The sequence below is a fragment of the Odocoileus virginianus genome, chromosome 33 (genome assembly GCF_023699985.2).
Source record: "Odocoileus virginianus isolate 20LAN1187 ecotype Illinois chromosome 33, Ovbor_1.2, whole genome shotgun sequence".
Taxonomy (NCBI): domain Eukaryota; kingdom Metazoa; phylum Chordata; class Mammalia; order Artiodactyla; family Cervidae; genus Odocoileus; species Odocoileus virginianus.
In genome coordinates, this window is record NC_069706.1 from 38,871,359 (window position 1) to 38,890,602 (window position 19,244).

The following is a 19,244-nucleotide window of genomic DNA, read 5'->3' on the forward strand; positions in this document are numbered from 1 at the left end:
TCCAAGGAGCAAGCGTCTTTTTAATTTCATGGCTATAGTCACCATCTGCAGTGATTTTGGAGCCCAAGAAAATAAAGTCTGTCACTGTTTCCATTGTTTCCCCATCTATTTGCCATGAAGTGATGGAACCAGGTGACATGATCTTAGTTTTTTGAATGTTGAGCTTTAAGCCAACTTTTTCACTCTCCTCTTTCACTTTCATCAAGAGGCTCTTTAGTTCCTCTTCACTTTCTGCCATAAGGGTGGTGTCATCTGCATATCCGAGGTTATTGATATTTCTCCCGGCAATCTTGATTCCAGCTTGTGCTTCATCCAGTCTGGCATTTTGCATGATGTACTCTGCACATAAGTTAAATAAGCAGGGTGATGATATACAGCCTTTTCGTACTCCTTTCCCAATTTGGAACCAGTCCATTGTTCCACATCCGGTTCTAACAAACAGCTGACAAACAGGTGACTCAGTGATAAAGAACCCACCTGCCAGTGCAGGAGACATAAGAGGTGAGGGTTCGATCCCTGGGTCGGAAAGATCCCCTGGAGAAGGAAATGGCAACCCACTCCAGTATTCTTGCCTGGAGAATCCCATGGACAAAGAAGCCTGGTGGGCTACAGTCCATGGGTCACAAAGAGTCAGACACGACTGAGCGCGCACGCACAGACATCAGATCTGTGGCCATCTCAGGACAGGAGTGGGAAGGCAGATGTTAGATATTGGTGTCTCTGTTGCCCTAGACTGGGCTGTCATCTTTGTTATTGATTCTTTTTTTTCTTTTTTTCAAACTATGCAAGTAATATGATGAAACATGTGCATTGTAAATAGTACTGATAACATCCAAGTTGTCCTGCCCAGTAACCTCAGAATTCATCCCACTTCTTAGATAGGATCAGTGTAATCAGAGCCTCTCAAACTTCCCCCCTCCCTCCTTCCCCTTCTCTTCCCCTCCACTCCCCTTGTTTCTCTCCTGCCTTCTCCCTCTTTCACACACACACGCGCGCGCGCGCCCATACAGCCTACCTCTGTAATTACAGGTGTTGCCTTACATGAGTGACTTCACACTGCATTGTGTTATTTTTCCGACACCAAACGTGTGGTGTTTTCCCGACACCAAGCACGTGTCATTTTTTCCACGAGTTCAGTTCGGTTCTGACACTGACCGCCCAGAGGCAACCAAGCCGCCCCAGGCCCAGGGCTCAGCCCCCACGCCTGCCCCGCCTCGGACACTGGCCCTGCACCCTGGGCCACCTGCACTCTGGCTCGGCAGCCGCGAATCAGGGTCTCCCGAGCCTCCTGTCCAGGTGCTGTGTTTGCTGGAATGACTCACAGATAACTCGGGAAAACACTACTTATCATGACAGTTTATTGTCACGGACACAAATGAAAGCACACGCAAGGAGCTCCCGAACACAGAAGCGTCAATTCCCTGGCGTTGAGATGGCACCCACGCCAGCAGGGGCTGGAGTTCAGAAACTTGGAAGCTCTTTGCATCCCGTTGTGCAGGGATTTTTATTAGGTGTTATAACGTAACCATGATTGATTAACTCATTCTCGGAATGGTGACTGGACTCAATCTCTAGCCTCTCCCCCTTGAAAGTTATAACCTTATAATCACTTGCTTGGTTTTTCAGTTCCCATCCTGAAGCTCCTGTGGCCCCTTACCCAACAGTCATCCCATTACCATACCAAAAAACACTCTTATCCCTCTGGGGGATATCCCTCTCGGAATCCTGGAGCTCCTTGCCCAGAACCAGGGCAAAGACCAAATATATACATATATTTATAAAATTACATATGCTTTACATTTTATTGACTTACTAATTCTGGCTGCCCTGGGTCTTTGCTGGGCACAGGCTGTGTCCAGCTGCGGCGAGCAGGGGCTGCTCTCTGGCTGCCGTGCGCCCGCTCCGCATCCCGGGGACTGCTCTTGCTGCAGGGCCCGGCCTCTGGGCTGTGGTCCTCAGTAGCTGTGGTCCTCAGTAGCTGTGGACCTCAGTAGCTGTGGTCCTCAGTAGCTGTGGTCCTCAGTAGCTGTGGTCCTCACTAGTTGTGGTCCTCAGTAGCTGTGGTCCTCAGTAGCTGTGGTCCTCACTAGTTGTGGTCCTCAGTAGCTGTGGTCCTCAGTAGCTGTGGTCCTCAGTAGCTGTGGTCCTCACTAGTTGTGGTCCTCAGTAGCTGTGGTCCTCACTAGCTGTGGTCCTCAGTAGCTGTGGTCCTCAGTAGCTGTGGTCCTCAGTAGCTGTGGTCCTCACTAGTTGTGGTCCTCAGTAGCTGTGGTCCTCAGTAGCTGTGGTCCTCACTAGCTGTGGTCCTCACTAGCTGTGGTCCTCAGTAGCTGTGGACCTCACTAGCTGTGGTCCTCACTAGCTGTGGTCCTCAGTAGCTGTGGACCTCACTAGCTGTGGACCTCAGTAGCTGTGGTCCTCAGTAGCTGTGGACCTCAGTAGCTGTGGTCCTCAGTAGCTGTGGTCCTCAGTAGCTGTGGTCCTCAGTAGCTGTGGTCCTCAGTAGCTGTGGACCTCAGTAGCTGTGGTCCTCAGTAGCTGTGGTCCTCAGTAGCTGTGGTCCTCAGTAGCTGTGGACCTCACTAGTTGTGGTCCTCAGTAGCTGTGGTCCTCAGTAGCTGTGGTCCTCAGTAGCTGTGGACCTCAGTAGCTGTGGACCTCAGTAGCTGTGGACCTCAGTAGCTGTGGTCCTCAGTAGCTGTGGTCCTCACTAGTTGTGGTCCTCAGTAGCTGTGGACCTCAGTAGCTGTGGTCCTCAGTAGCTGTGGTCCTCAGTAGCTGTGGTCCTCAGTAGCTGTGGTCCTCAGTAGCTGTGGACCTCAGGCTTGGTTGTCCCTCGGCACGCGGAATCTTCCCAGACCAGGGATCAAACCTAGGTCCCCTGCGTTGGCAGGCAGATTCTTAACCACTGGACCACCAGGAAGTCCCCAGATCCATTTTAAATTATACCACATGTATGTATGTATGAATATATACCTGTCTTTACTTTTTAAAAAAACAATGTCTTGGGATCTTTTTATGTTACCACATATTTTCAAATGTTACTCCATAATGCAAAAGGATCATTGAATATCTACTGAAGAATGTCTGGATTGCTTACATTTTTTCCAACTACAAATAATGTTAAGTGTTCAAGTAAAAAGTTGGGGGGAAATTAAATATCCATTATAGAGAACTGAAGAAATAAATTATGGTGTATTCTGGCAATGGAATAATATATACAGCAGTTAAGAATGAATAAACCAATAGAAATTAAGGGATTGTCAGATTAGATTAAAACAATAAGATCTCTTATCTATCATCTACAGGAGAAAAACCTTACAGCCAAAGTATTGGGCTGGCCAAAAGGTTCGTTTGGGTTTTCCCATTTTACTTCCAGGCAAATGGAAATGCAACATATTGAAACTTAACTGGTGTCACTAAAGCAGAGGGGAATGTATAGCTATACATGTTAATATTTTTTTAAAGATCTCAAATCAGTAACCTGACCTTCCACTTTGTGAAGCTAGAAAAAGAAGAGCAAAGTGAATCTGACTCGAACAGAAGGAAGGAAGTAACACATATTAGGACAAAAATAAATGAGTTAGAGAACAGAAAGGCAATAGAGAAAATCAGTGAAACCAAAAGTTGTTCTTTGAAATATCAACAAACCCTGAGCTAGACTGACCAAGAAAAAAGAGATGATCCAAATTACTAGAATCAGGAATAAAACAAGGGACACTGCTACTAACCTTATTAAAGAAATAAGAGGCAAAATAAAAATAAAAGAAAAATATGAACATTGTTTCAAAAAAAATTGGGTTACTTACATGAAATGGACAGATTCCTAGAAAGACACAAGCTATTGAAACTGACTCAAGAAAAACAGGAAATATGAGCAAACCTACAACAAGTAAAGAATTAGTAATCAAAAACCTACCCACCAAGCAAAGCCTCTACCAAACAAAGACAAAAGTATGCCTGTTCTTCATTAACTTTCCCAAGAAGTGCAAGAGGAAGGAACACTTCCCAGTTTACTCTATGAGGTAAAAAGTATCCTGATGTCAAAACCAGTCCGACATCTTGAGGAAAGAAAAGTACCAACTAATATCTCTCATAACTATGGATGCCAGAAGGCTCAAAAACATACTAGCAAGCCAAATCCAACAAATCTGTAACTAACTGGGATTTACAGCAAGAATTCAAGGTTTGTTTAATGCCCGAAAGTCAGTTAATGTAATATATTAATAGAATCAAAACTAAATACTATATGGTAATCTCAATGGAGGCAGAGAAAGCATTTGACAAAATCAAACATCCCTTTTGTGACAAAAATACTCAGGGAGTTTCCTCAACCTGATAAAGGATGTCTGAAACACACACACACTCAACCAGGTGACATTGTGCTTAATGGTGACAGACTGGATGCTTTTCCCCTGTGGTCAAGAACAAGACAACGATGTCCATTCTTGCCACTTCCATGTAATACTGTGTTAGGAGTTCTAGCCTGGGAAATTAGAGAGGGGGAAGAAAAGAAAAGGAAAGGCATCCATACTGAAAAGACAGAAGTAAGATAAATACTATAGCCCACATTTATAATGCCATCAAAAAGAATAAAATACTTAGGAATAAATTTAGCATAAGAAGTATACAATGCAAGAAGAAACTACAGTGCATTGCAGAAAGAAATTAGAGATCTGAATTAGAAGAAACACATTCCATATTCTGTTTGCGACCCCAAGGACTGTAGCCCACCAGGCTCCTCTGTCCATGGTATTCTCCAGGCAAGAATACTGGAGTGAGTCGCCATTCCCTTCTCTAGGGAATCTTCCTGACCTGGGATTGAACTGGCGTCCCTTACCTCTCCAGCATTAGCAGGTGGGTTCTTTACCACTAGCACCACCTGGGAAGCCATATTCTCAAAGCATAACATGTAATTGTTAAATAGTATTGCTGTTCAAATTCATCTACATATTCAGTGGATCCACTGTCAAAATCCCAGATATTTTAATTTTTTTTTTGCAAGTATTGGCAAGCTAATTCCTAAAATTCACATGGAATTGCCAAGGGCCCTGAATAGACGAAACAATCTGAAATGGGAAGAACAAGGTTGGAAGATTCACACTTCCCAATTTTAAAACTTAGCTATTCATTTACAGTAATGAAGAGAGTGGGGTACTGGCCTAAGGACAGACATACAGATCAATGGAATAGCATTGACAGTCCAGAAATAAACACTTAAACTTTTACGGTCAATTGATTTTTGACAAAGGTGATAAGACCATTCAATGGGGAAAGAAGAATCTTTTCAACAAATTGTGCTGAGGCAACCGAGTGTGTTGTGTGTGTGTGTGTGCGTGTGCGTTCGTACACAAGCCCGTTCAGTCACTCAGTCATGTCTGAATCTTTGCAACCCTTTGGATCGTAGCCCACCAGGCTCCTCTCTCCGTGGGATTTTTCAGGCAAGAGTACTGGAGTGGGCTGCCATTTCCTCCTCCAGGGGATCTTCCTGACCCAGGGATTGAACCCATGTCTCCTATGTCTCCTGCATTGGCAGACAGATTCTTTACCTATTGAGCCATCAAGGAAGCCCCAGGACAACTGAATATCCACATGTAAAAAACAGTTGGACCCTTACCTCACACCATACACAAAAATTAACTTAAAAATGCATCGTAAGCCTAAATGTGAGAGTTAAAAGTATAAAACTGTTAGAAAAATAAATAGAAGTAAATCTTTATGACCTTGAATTAAGTAAGCAATGGTTTCTTAGATACACAGCAAAACCAGAAGTGAAAAAAGAAATTGGACTACATCAAAATTAAACGCTTTTATGCTACAAATAATACCTTTAAGAAAATGAAAAGATAATTGACAGGATAGGAGAAAATATCTGCAAATCATATCTGACTTGTGTCCAGAACACATTAAAAAATTCCATAATAAAAACAATGCCGTTTAAAAATGGGCAAAGGATTTGAAGAGACATTTCTCAATGCACAAGCGACTGATATGCACACAAGATGTTCAACGTCATTAGTCTTTAGAGAAATCAAATCAAAGCCACAATGAAATACCACTTCCCGCCTGTTCAGACGGCTATAGTGAAAAAAAAAAAGATGGACAATAACAAGTGTTGACAAGAATGTGGATAAATCTAAACCTTGTACATTGCTAGCAGGAATATAGTATGGTGCAGCCACTTTGAGAAACAGTTTAGCAGTTCCTCAAAATGTTAAAATAGAGTTACCATATGGCTCATCAATTCTGCCTCTGCCTATCTGCCCAAGGGAAATAAAAACGCATCTACAAAGACTTGAACATGAATCTTCACAGTAGCACAATTCATAATAACCAGACAACCCGAATACTCATCAATGGATGGATAAACAAGGTGCGATATATCCAAACAATGAAAAAGTATTCCTCAATAAAAAGCAGTGCTGAAACATGCTACTTACAGCATGGACGAACCTTGAAAAGGAGCAGTCAGAAAAGAAAAGACCGTTGTTTATCGTGTGATCCCATCTAAGTGAAATGGCCGAAGCAGCAAGTCTGTAGAGCCTGTGGAGCAGTGATTGCCTGAGGCTGGGGAGGGGCGGTGTTGGAGGGAAGTGGGGAGTGACTGCTACGCTTGGTAGGAAGTTTCTTTGGGAGGTGATGAATACTTTCTAAAATGAATTGTGTTCTGGGAATATACGAAAAAGCATTGAATTGTACACTTTTAAAAGGTGAATTACATGGTACATGAATTATATCTCAACAAAGCTGTTTTTAAAAATGAATGAATTAGGTCTGTACATATCAACCTAGGTAAATCTCAATAAATGCATAAAGGAAAAAAAAAAGCAAGTTGAAAAAGGAAACAAGAAAGCATATATTATGACACCGTTTATGTGAGACTGTAAAACAAAAAGTATAGCATATATTGTTTTCCAAAAGATAAATTCTTAGTAAGATATAAAAACTTGGATGGAAAGGATATATGCCAACCTCAAAGTTTTCCCTGTCTATAATTTTTATTTTATGACTTAGTCATCCATTGTTTATGTTTAGCACATAAAGAATTATATTGTCTGTATTCACGTGCCTTCCTTTCTTAAATAAAAGGTAAACTACTGTGTATCCTCTTCTCTACCTTCTTCAACAGTAGATCCTGGAGATCTCTCCAGAGTTGATAGAGCTCGTCCCGCGAGGCTCTCTGATTAACCGTGTTGGGGTTTGTGTCTGGAAGGAGGAGCGCCCGAGATGGACGACTACATGGAGACGCTGAAGGATGAGGAGGACGCCCTGTGGGAGAATGTGGAGTGCAACCGGCACATGCTGAGTCGCTACATCAACCCCGCCAAGCTCACCCCCTACCTGCGCCAGTGCAAGGTCATCGACGAGCAGGATGAAGATGAGGTGCTCAACGCCCCCATGCTGCCGTCCAAGATCAACCGGGCAGGTAACCTCAGCGGCTTCTCTGCAGCAAGCGGCGGCAACGTGAAGCTCCCCTCGTTCAGGGGCTTCTTGGCTGGGACCCACACGCCTCTGGCCACCCCTGGTCCCCCACCCAGCTGTCCGTGCGCAGAGAGGAGCTGCGAACTTGGATGGGGTGTGGGGACGGGGCCTCTTTATTTTACTAACCTACACTAACACTTAGCACTCCCTCCAGTGATGAACATAGCTGAGCAACAGACCACAGTGATTAGCGATACTTGTGACCTTGTCAACAGTAAGCATTCCAGATATCTTATCACATTACAGCTATTAAGAGATATTCCAAAATTACCATTTATAGTCACCTCTCGCTTGAAATTATTGCAGTTATTAGACTTGCCGAGAGATTGGGTTATTTAATGCATTAATAAAGAAGCACGTTTATTACGGAGCTGCAAATTTAATATTTGTTACTGTATCTTCTTATAATTGATTCCCTTTGTGACCCAATGTATTTTAATCAGTTTAAAAACAGTATTTTGATAAAGAGTCTGTAGGCTTTTCCAGACTGCCTAGGGATCCATGACACTTTATCACATTTATCACATTTGCATTAAAGGTAAAATAAGTGTGGTTTGTGAACATTGTTCTGGTTTTATATACATATGTGTGTATATACACGCGTATGTTTGTAACAAAATACGTCTTTGTGTGTAAGCATGTGGTCACAATGTAAGATACATTTCTTTCTGTGGTTCCCAGCTTGAGAGGCTTGAGACTAGCCTGCCCACAGCATGACAGGTGATGAGCAGCTCGTACGCTGTGACTCTCTTGCTTACATGACAGACATCACTAATCACAGCGCGCTTTCCTGCTGAGCTTGGATGTAACTTTAGAACCCCTCTCAATACAGTGCTCCAGGTAGCTCTGACAAAGAGTCAATTGACACAAGATGAAGTTTATTTATTGTCTATCCTAGGGGAAGCATAGAGTTTTAGGACCTCAAAGAAAGAAATAACTGAAAATAAAATGTTTAAGGAAGGGTCAAGAAATGGAAACAGTAAGTGGAACCGGTAGGATAAACAGTTTTCCTTGAAAACTGCCAAGGAAATTACACTTACAGATGTTTCCAGACTATGTGATAATCACATTGAAGAACATGGAGCTGCCCTGCTTTCTGACTTTCCTGGGTCCCCACCCAAATACTGGTCTTCCAGGTCTGAACCCCAGAGAGCCATAGATTACTCTGTAATTGCTGCTGCACGTCCATCCTCCTTCTATCATAGATGAGCTGTTACCTGGGTGGTTAATTTTAGCCCCAGGCAATTGGGAAGTTCTTTAAAACCATTGGTTTCCTCTGCCTGCAATTCCGTTCATTCTGGTTCTACCAACTTCTTGTAGAAAGGAAAGCATTAGTCGCTCATGTCCGACACTTTGTGACCCCATGGACTGTAGCCCACCAGGCTCCATGGAATTCTCCAGGCAAGAATCCTGGAGTGGGTTGCCATTCCCTTCTCCAGGGGATCTTCCCCACCCCGGGATTCAACCTGGGTATCCTGCGTTGCAGGCGGATTCTTTACCGTCTGAACCACCAGGGGGGCTCAAAATTAGCTGCTTTGCATACTGCACCTGCCTGCTTGCATGCTAAGTTGCTACAGTCGTGTCTGACTCTCTGCGACCCCATGGACCGTAGCCCGCCAGGCTCCTCTGTCCATGGGATTCTCCAGGCAAGAACACTGGAGTGGGTTGCCATTTCCTCCTCCAGGGGATCTTCCCAACCCAGGTTTCAAACTCGCGTCTCTTATGTCTCCTGCATTTAGCAGGTGGATTCTTTACCATTGGTGCCTGGAAAGCTCTGGAGAAAGGAAGCTAATACTGAACCCCTGCTGAGGGCCTGGCACTTTGATTTACATTATCTGGACTGTAAGATATAACTCGGAGTGACAGGAGGTGGAGACCATCTTCTTAAGAGTGTACTGATGAATACGAGCGAGTATAAGACTGGGTCTGGAGACTTGCATCCAGTCAGACATGTACTCTTCCCTCTGAGTGATCTGACGTTTTCTCTAGGTCGACTGTTGGACATTCTACATACCAAGGGGCAAAGGGGCTATGTGGTTTTCTTGGAGAGCTTGGAATTTTACTACCCAGAATTATACAAACTGGTGACTGGGAAGGAACCTACTCGGAGGTTCTCCACCATTGTGGGTAAGTGGCTTTGCCATCAGCATTCTGCCTGTGGTAGGAGAGGAGTTTGTGTACGTGTGTGTGTGTGTGCGTGTGTCCGTCCAGCGGTGGGACAGATGTCAGGTTATGAAGCTGTGATATCAGGATGGTGCCCTGGTGGCACTTGTGAACTGTCAACCACTTATTTCTGCCTGATGATGAAAGGTGGGTGACAGCGGGACAACTGAATCAAGAGCCCAGAGAAGTGGGTGTTCACTGAGCTTCCCCCCAGGAGTGTTGGTGTGTGGAGCAGAAACTAACACTCCCCTCTGGATCTTGTCCTTGTCTGCTTTCTTGCCAGCATCACATGAACCAGAGCCCGTGGTCATCTTGTTGTCTTAATTCTCCTTCCTAAATATTCTTGAGTCAGTCTTTTCTCCATATACACCACCACCCTAGTCAAGACCCTTACAAACCTTATCAACCCTTTATATCCATTCCTTTGCTGCTCCAGTGATGTCTCTACTCCTCACGTTACCCTCCCCCACTTAAACCCATTCCGTGACTTTCCAGTGTTTCAATTTAAAGACCCAGGTGCAGCCCACAAGGACCCTCCATGGTCTAGCGCCTAACAATACTCCCAGTCTCACCTTTCTGGCTTTGTCTCTAAGCTCCAGCCACTTGGGTCTTCCTTCAGTTTCTGAAATGTACCAGGTCCCTCCTCCCTTTCGTTAGGACCTTGGCCATGTTGTCCAGCCTTCCTAGAATGTGTTTTCTCTCCTCAAGACTTCAGCTCATCCATCAAGTGCCTTCTCTAATGCTTCCATCCAGTCCGCTGGATCTGGTCCCCCGTTACACACTCTCATGGGCCCCTATACTTTGTGAAACCGTCTCAGTCTGTAGTTATATTCGTGTGTGATCATTTGCTTTTTTTAAATGTCTATCTCCCTTACCAGACATAAGCTCTCCTGGGACCAAGGCTGTCTCGCTCACCCTGAATCCCCAGTGCCCAGTGGGTAGTGAGCACTCAGTGGGACGTTAGGGAGTGAACGAGTGACCGCAGCCCCAGGTCTGGAACCCTTCTTGGCCTCCCCAGTCCTCAGGCCTGACTGAGTGCCCCCTCTCCACAGTGGAGGAGGGTCACGAGGGCCTCACGCACTTCCTGATGAACGAGGTCATCAAGCTGCAGCAGCAGATGAAGGCCAAGGACCTGCAGCGGTGCGAGCTGCTGGCCAAGTCCCGGCAGCTGGAGGACGAGAAGAAGCAGCTGACGCTGACGCGGGTGGAGCTGCTGACCTTCCAGGAGCGCTACTACAAGATGAAGGAGGAGCGAGACAGCTACAACGACGAGCTGGTCAAGGTGAAGGACGACAACTACAACCTGGCCATGCGCTACGCCCAGCTCAGCGAGGAGAAAAACATGGCGGTCATGCGGAGCCGAGACCTCCAGCTCGAGGTGAGGGGCGAGCGGCGGGACCCCCGGGGGCCCCACTGAACAAAGGTGAAGCCCCGGGGCAAGGAGCAGCAGGCTGCCTGGCCAGGTGAGGGAGCGCGATGGTCACTGTGCGCATGCGTGTGCCCACCCAGTGAGGCTTAGCGTGGACAGTTTAGCCCCGCCCCCAGCAACCACGCGTATGTCTGCACATGCGCACACGGACCTGCTGACCTGGACTTCCTGCTGAGGAGCCTCGTGGAGCCCCTGTGCGCATGCGCAGGCATCCGCATGAAGGGGACACGCGTCCCTCGATCCGACGGGGCTTTCCTCTTGCTCCGGAACCCGACCCCGCCAGGTGCCTGTGCCAGACACGCGCCCACGTGCCCTGAATCACACGTGGGGGGGGGGGGGGTAGAGGACCTAGGGATCTGCCCACCCCAGTGGCCCTCAGGAAAATCATCAAGGAGACGGGCTCAGCACTTGTCCCCTGGAGTTGTGAGGTCCTTGAGGCGAGGCCTCTCCTCTTCACAGCTGTATCTCTCTGCACAGCTCAGCGTGACACCGTGGAATATCACTGAACAACCCAGTAGTCGAGTGATGGACGTCGTTAATGTTCACCTCGAAAGGGAGATGGAGAAGGGAATTGGCTTAACTCATTCATTCCTTTTATTTACTGCGCACTGCCTTGCACCAGGCTCTGTTCCAGGAATACATAACTCACGACCAAAGCCCTGCTGTCAGGGAGCTCACACTGTAATCAGAAAACAAGTACATCAATACCTGGTAGTGATCAGTGCTATTAAAAAGAAGGAGAAAAGAATTTGGGGATAGTGAGTGAGGGATCCTGTTTTAGATAGGATGGTCAGGAAGGGTTCCTGAGAAGGGGACACAGGAGCAGAGATCTGAGGAAAGGGAGGGAGCCAGTCATGGAAGTCTCAGGAGGAAGAGCAGAGAGTGAGTGCAAAGACCCCAGGTAGGGGCATGCTTGGTATTTTTGAGAAACAGCAGGAGAGCTGGCAAGGCTGGAGCCAGATGAGCAAGCAGCTTGAAGAGATGGCCAGGGTCCAGATCATGGGGGCTTGGTAAGAACTTTAGAATTTATTCCAGGAGTGATGGAAGCCACTGAAGGATTGAGAGCTGAGACTGACAACTGATTTATATCTAGAAGGATCACTCTGTCTGCTGGGCAGAAAATAGACTTTTGGAATATTTATTAAGCACCTGCCATGTGTAAGGCACAGTGCTAAGCACTGTGGGGGACATAGGGATAAATAACCTGATTTCTGCCCAGGTCACTTACAATTTAGTTGAAGCAGACAGATCAGTAAACAGTCCACTGGAATTCAGGTGAACTGAGTCAGTGGCATAGCAAGCAAAGAGCATGAGCATTTAAGTCCTTTGGATTTGAGTGCAAGACCTGCTTCTGGCTTTACCACTTGATTAGTTCCTTGCCTTGGTCTCCTCATTTGTAAATGGCAATGACATGAAAATGAAAATAAAACCTACACCCTAGGATTGCTCTGTACGGAAATATAAGTCTTTAGCAAAATGGCTGACCCAGTAGTACCTACTTTATGTCTACTCGAATGGACCTAGAACAGGGGCACTTGGATTCATCTTCCAAGATGGTGAGGATTTTTTATTTTTTGCATGACCAGAAGGAAAGGTTTCCATGCTGTTTCTATCTAGGATTTGAGGATGTTGTAGAGATTTAAAACTCTCTGTCTCTTAGGACTGTTTTATGTTTTCCTGACTATAGAGTAATAGCAAGAAAGCATATCAGAACTTAAAAGAACTTTTCTCTTTGGTTGAAAGAATATCTGGCCAGCTGAGTCCTAGGCCATTTCTCAGGCCACAGGGGTGCAGCCGAAGTCCCCTCCTGGCTAAAGCCACCGCCCTCTACCTGCCAGATTTCGAAAGCCTAGAATTGAAAAAAGGACACTCACCCCTTCATGGTCTCTTCCTTGCAGAACCTTAAAACAATCTTCTTATTTTAGATGTTTTGCCAAGGCTGATCAATTTGGGGAGGCAAACACACTTAGTCACAGGAGTTTAAGAAGTCTTCTCCTGTCCCCAGTTACTGACACTGACTTCTTGAGGGTGAAGCTCAGCACATCGCCAGTTGTCAAAGTCCCAAGATTAGTAACTGCCTCCTCCAGGAAGCCATTTTTTCTTACCCTAAATCTGGCCAGGTCCTTTAGGCCAGAGATCCTGCCAAACTATAGTCCAATGAGTCTCAAGCTGTGCTTTTAGCAGTGGTGCCATTTCTTCAGATAAAATCTTGGATGAAACCCACAAGGCCAAATCACGTGCAAGCAGAGCTGCACTGGGGCATGAAGTCACGACAGAGCCCAAATTCCCCTCCCCCCATCCCTGCCCCCTTCCAAAACACTAGGGGTCTTCAGGAATCTTGTCTTCTGAGGATCAGAGTTCGAAACCCATCAGAAAAGACCTTTAGAGTGGAAAGTGCACCTTGGGGAGACACCAGCTTGGGAACCTCCCATCCTAACCTGTAACCTGTTCCACCCCCATGAAGATTGCCCGAGGAGGTTTTCTGAGGACCATAACTGCCCAAGCACTATTCTAAACTAACAGACCAGGACCTCTTCCTCAACAAGGAGGGGAGTGGTTTGTTTCGCTGAAAGAGTATCTTTGAGCCCTTTGGTGTCACCAGCTGGAGGAGGAGAGGGGGACAGAACACGGATCTTGCTGGAAGTCCAGCAGGATGTGGGGAGGCCCTGCCTGTTCTGAATGTTTCCCTACAACTTGGTTCTCCCCTCGCCCCCTGGCGGTGTTTCAGATTGACCAGCTCAAGCATCGGTTGAACAAGATGGAGGAGGAATGCAAGCTGGAGAGGAACCAGTCGCTGAAACTGAAGAACGACATAGAAAACCGGCCCAAGAAGGAGCAAGTCCTGGAGCTGGAGCGGGAGAACGAGATGCTGAAGACCAAGATCCAGGAGCTGCAGTCCATCATCCAGGTGAGGGCGGGGGCAGCACGCCCCCGGGGTGTCCCTTGCTGACCACGGGGCTGCAGAGAATTCACGTCATCCTCCTCGGCCACCTTAGTTCCTTCTCTGTCGACACGGGTGTCTGCACCGCCCACGTCTCAGACATTATGTGAGGTCACACTTGTGACGTTGTTCCCTCGATTGAATCATTTCACAAAAATCAGTGTCCTGGGCACTGTGAGGAAAGTACTTCGGGGAAAAACTTCTTGCCTTAAAGATTCCAAGAAACTCAGCTCTCAGCTGTGAGGGATTTGTTAAAGCTTCGAGGGCCTCCCCTTCTTTGTCATCACAGAGTCATCTGTGGGTACAGAGGAAAAACAGCCCCAAATACATGTGCAGGGGAGGAAGGAAGGCACCTGCCCCCTCCCCCAGAAATAGTGATGCCCCCCAGGATCATTGCCGCCTGGCGTGGAAGGCCCTGGTTCAGAGCAGAGACTGGGGCCCAGTTTAATCGGAGCAGATTAGTTGATGTTTCAAGGGAGGCTCTGCAAGGCAGATCAGCCCGTCTTTGTCTTCACCTGTGAGATGTTCGGAGAAGCTGCACAGCTGCCTCTCTGGGCTCTGACAAGAGCCGGGGCAGAACAGTAGGCGTCGGGATGTTTCTGAGCAGAAGTGGGCTTTATGCTTCTTTCCAGGTGATAAAATTCATAAGTAATAAGCCACTTAAGGACCCCAAGAGACGGCGACTCCTGCCCCTGCTTCCCTGGCACAAAGCCTCCCGCTCGCTGGGTGTCTGTCGCTGGTGCTTCTGTCTGCCGCCTTCCCGGGCCTCCTTGCTCCCTGCCCTGCACCCCCAGACCCCGTTAAACGTTCCCCCCCACACACACCACCCCCCCACCTGCACAGGCCGGGAAGCGCAGCCTGCCAGACTCAGACAAGGCCATCCTGGACATCCTGGAGCATGACCGCAAGGAGGCCCTGGAGGACCGGCAGGAGCTCGTCAACAAGATCTACAACCTGCAGGAGGAGGTCCGCCAGGCGGAGGAGCTGAGGGACAAGGTGGGCCCTCAGACGGCCGGGGCTGCAGCTCCGGGTGGGAGCCCCGGACCCCTGTGTGTGTCTGTGGGACCTCTGGGCCCCGCGCTGTCTTCCGGGACCAGGTCTGAGCCCCGGTGTGATTCCCTGCGTGTCAATACCTTGCAGTTACTTGTGAATTGTTCTAAGTGTCCGCATGGCACTGGTCTTGCCCCCGGCTGACCGCTGCGGCCTCAGGAGGGCACACTCGGCGTCCACCCTGTCCCCCACCCCACCCCAGGCTGAAAGCCTCAGGAGGGCACACTCGGCGTCCACCCTGTCCCCCACTCCCCCTGCACATAGTAGGTCTGCATCAGATCTGAGCTGGTGGGCTGGCATTTTACCGCGGTCCCTTCTCGTCAGAGCGCTGACTCTCAGAGGGTCAGGCGCCACGGGGAGGGGCGGGCCGGCCCTGGGAAGCCGAGGATGGGAACCGGCTGTCAGCCCTGGTTTGTCAATGGCCTGATGCGTGTATTGGTCCCTCCCCTGTGCTCGCAGTACCTGGAGGAGAAGGAGGACCTGGAGCTGAAGTGCTCCACGCTGGGGAAGGACTGCGAGATGTACAAGCACCGCATGAACACCGTCATGCTGCAGCTCGAGGAGGTGGAGCGGGAGCGGGACCAGGTACCGCCGGCCGGCCTGGGCCCCAGGCTGTGGGGCCGGCGGGATGTTGTCGGGGTAGCGTCATCAGCTCTGCAGGAACCACCCAGGAGCCCGTCTTTCCTGCTTCCCTTCCAAAACCGAATCCCATCCCAGCTGTGTCCCTGGTGTTTAAAAAGCAGGGCGGGGGCCTGAACGGGACTCTGGTATCCTGGGCTTCAGAGTCAGACGGCCAGGTCCAGGCCCTGTCACCGTTCAGACGTGTGGCTGCCACGCTGTCCCTGCCTGGAAGCCTCAGTGCTCCCGTCTGTGAAGTGGGAAACCAGTAACAGCTCCATTTTGTAGGGTAGCGGGTGGGCTCTGTCTCAGACCCCTTAGGCCGGCAGCGGGCGCACAGCCGGGGTGGACTCACGGGGGCTGTAACAGGTGCAGAGGACGGTAGCCGTGGAAACGCCTAAGTGTCAGATTCAGGAAAAGGGCCGGAGCCGCTGTGGCTGACACATGGGCTGGGGGGCGGGGGTCCTGGGTCTGATTTGGGGGTGGGGGTCGGAGTAGGGTGGGGCGAAGAACCCAGCGGCCTTGTCCTCCGCCTCCCGGGCAGGCCTTCCACTCCCGGGACGAAGCGCAGACCCAGTACTCCCAGTGCCTGATCGAAAAGGACAAGTACCGGAAGCAGATCCGCGAGCTGGAGGAGAAGAACGACGAGATGCGCATTGAGATGGTGCGGCGGGAGGCCTGCATCGTCAACCTGGAGAGCAAGCTGCGGCGCCTCTCCAAGGACTGCGGCACCCTCGAGCAGGTGGGCGGGGGCCCCGCAGAGGACAGCCGTCCTGACCACGCCCGGAGCGCCCGCCCGAGCCCGGGAACCCTTGGGTGTCTGTTGTGATGAGCAGACCGGACCGCTCATTTTTTTCTTAGCTTTTTATTTTGTATTGGCGTTTAGCCAGTTAACAATGCTGTTTCAGATAAACAGCGAAGGGACTCCACCATATGTATCCATGTGTCCACTGTCCCCCCAAACTCCCCTCCCATCCCACTGCCACATCACACTGAGCAGAGTTCCACATGCATGTAGTAGGGCAGAACTGCTACCTACTGCTCATGTGGAAGCTGGAAGAGGCAGGACAGACGCCTGGCCTGGCCACCTGCCGGCTGGCCAGGGGATCTCAGGCAAGTCACTTCCAAGTTAGAACTGCAGCTCCCTCTCAGTTAACCTCCCACTGGGTTTCCTTAAACCCATGTGGGCGGGCATTGGGTTTAAGATGCCCGGCTCCCATCAGTCACTCCGGCCCATAAAGAAAGCATCACTTATCTCGATGGGAGGTTCAAGTGCCTGTCACAGCAGGGCCCCAGGCACTCAGAAGTGAGTGGTGCCCATGCAAGCAGGTGATACCGTCTCTCGTGGCTGTGGGTTCTGCAGGTCCTGAGCCAAGCGCCTTCTGTGGCGAATCTCCTTTAACCCGCAGGACCGTCTTGCCAGGACGGTGAGATCACTGTCTGCCTTCGCCAAGGGTAGAATTGGACACAAGCAGCTAACTTGCCCAAGGGCGTCACTAGCCAGTGACTCGGGGAACTGGGATAAGACCCTCCACCCCTCACCCTTCGCCCAGAGGACTCAGGTCTGATGCTGGAGGCAGATTCAGGAACATGACTTTTCAGCACAAATGCTGTAAATGATGAGTTGAAGGGGTGCTGTGAGTGCCCAGGGGAGGAGGCCCCCATTCTGTCAGAGTTCCAGGAAAGACTCCCCACAGGAGGGGGGCATGCCTCGGGACCTCCACTGGGGATGTTGTCCCTGGACTTCACTGACCAAGTTCTGTCCCCCCTTCTGGGGTTGGAGGAAGCGTCACTTCCTTGGCAAGATGATCAGTGGCCCCCATCATGGAAACCAGTAGCCTCGGGTTAGGCTCTCCCCTTTGAGCATTTCTCACAGTTTATGATCACGGAGAAGCCCTGTGTAGGCCCCTCTGTGTATCCAACACATAGCACAGTGCCAGGCACGGCTGGACCCTTTGGGAAACATTTATGAACCAACACTGTGATGTCACCGGGCTCGATGAGGGAAGATGGGGCAATATTCCAGGCCACAGGGACATCACAAGCAGAGGCCTGAGGGTGTGACACCCATGGCCTGCGGTGGGCAGTTCTGTCATCCTTGAGTGGCCGGCGGGGCCAGGCGGGAGATGGGCAGGAGCGGGGAGCAGCAGGAGCAGGGTGGGCCTGTCCACTAAGGAGCTTCGTTGGGAGTTTTTCCTGGACCGTGAAGGATCTGGGGCCGGGAGGAAAGGCCAGGAGCTTTGGGTTTGGAGGCAGCATGGCTTGAGGCTGTTACATGGCTTTGGAGGATCAACCTCAAAGTACTTAATACTCTGCACCTCAGTCTCAGATCACGGATGCGAACCCCTTAGGACAGTAGGCCTTTTATTGTGGTGCAGTCACTCATCGGTAATTTTTATGTTTGTAGCTTGGGCACAGGAGTAGAAAATCGGGGTGAGGGGCCGTGACCAGCTGGGAGGCGATCCCTTCACTGCTATAAAGCATACCAGGGCCTGGTGGGTGGGAGATGAGGCAGGCAGGGCTTGAGAGGAGGAGCAAGGAGCTAGGATGATAGAGCTTGGCCTCGAGGGCCACAGGGTTCAGGACGGAGGGGCAGCCCCCTCCCTCTGCCCGGAGCTCCAAGCTTGGTGCCCGAGGGAGGTGAGCGATGGTGCCATTCGCAGAGCTGTTTCCCGGTGCGCGGGGCGCTCTGGGCGCTCATGACGGGTGCGGCCTCTCCTTGTCTCCAGAGTCTGCCCAGGAACCTGCCGGTGACCATCATCTCTCAGAACTTCGGGGACACCAGCCCCAGGATCAACGGTCAGGAGGCCGACGACTCTTCCACCTCGGAGGACTCACCAGAGGACAGCCGCTACTTCCTGCCCCACCACCCGCCCAAGCGCAGGATGAACCTGAAGGGCATCCAGGTGCCGCCCACGGCGGGGCGGGGCGGGGCGGGGCGGGGCTCTATGCGGGCGGGCGGGTGAGTGAGCGAGTGGATGAGTGAGTGAGCGAGCAAGTGAATGAGTGAGTGAGTGAATGAGTGAGTGAGCAAGTGAATGAGTGAGCGAGCGAGTGAGTGAGTGAATGAGAGAGTGAGTGAATGACTGAGTGATTGAGCAACTGGGTGAGCAAGCAACTGAACGAGCAAGTGAGTGACTGAGTGAGCGCGTGAGTGCACCTCCACGTGGCCCACCTGCGCTCCGCCCGCGCCAGGTCACACCCAGGAAGCGGCGGCTCGAGCAGCACCTCCGAGGTCGGGCTGGCGCCACGGGCACCTGCTGCTGAGGGTGGCCCACTGACTGCCTGAAAGCCTCGCCCTTCTGCCCCACCTCACAGCGTCCACCCGACCATCCGCTCTCCGCTGTGGGACGGTCCGAGCCGCGTGGCACCGCCTCCCGCGCGGGGAGCCTGTCTGACCCGGCAGCTGTCTGCTCGGGGCCGGGGAGCCACGGCCGTGAGCTCGGGTGTCCTGCGCCGCCCGTGGTCCTGGCGGCCACGTGACGAGGGCGACGTGGGCCGGCCGCGACTTATTTCTCTGCTCAGCCTGGGTGACGCGGCGGGCCTGGTTTGATTTGCGTC

General features: G+C 50.2%; 1 protein-coding gene across 4 annotated transcripts in view; it reads left to right on the top strand.

The window, feature by feature from the left end:
* Positions 1 to 19,244, top strand: part of CARD11 (caspase recruitment domain family member 11) — a 104,376-nt gene that overhangs the window by 67,625 nt on the left and 17,507 nt on the right. For all 4 annotated transcript variants that reach the window (XM_070460508.1, XM_070460510.1, XM_070460507.1 and 1 more), the window contains exons 3-10: positions 7,214 to 7,426; positions 9,472 to 9,609; positions 10,698 to 11,023; positions 13,803 to 13,982; positions 14,859 to 15,011; positions 15,525 to 15,650; positions 16,228 to 16,425; positions 18,413 to 18,589. In XM_070460508.1, coding sequence (XP_070316609.1) covers positions 7,214 to 7,426; positions 9,472 to 9,609; positions 10,698 to 11,023; positions 13,803 to 13,982; positions 14,859 to 15,011; positions 15,525 to 15,650; positions 16,228 to 16,425; positions 18,413 to 18,589 — 1,511 coding nt within the window. The remainder of the gene's footprint in view (positions 1 to 7,213; positions 7,427 to 9,471; positions 9,610 to 10,697; positions 11,024 to 13,802; positions 13,983 to 14,858; positions 15,012 to 15,524; positions 15,651 to 16,227; positions 16,426 to 18,412; positions 18,590 to 19,244) is intronic.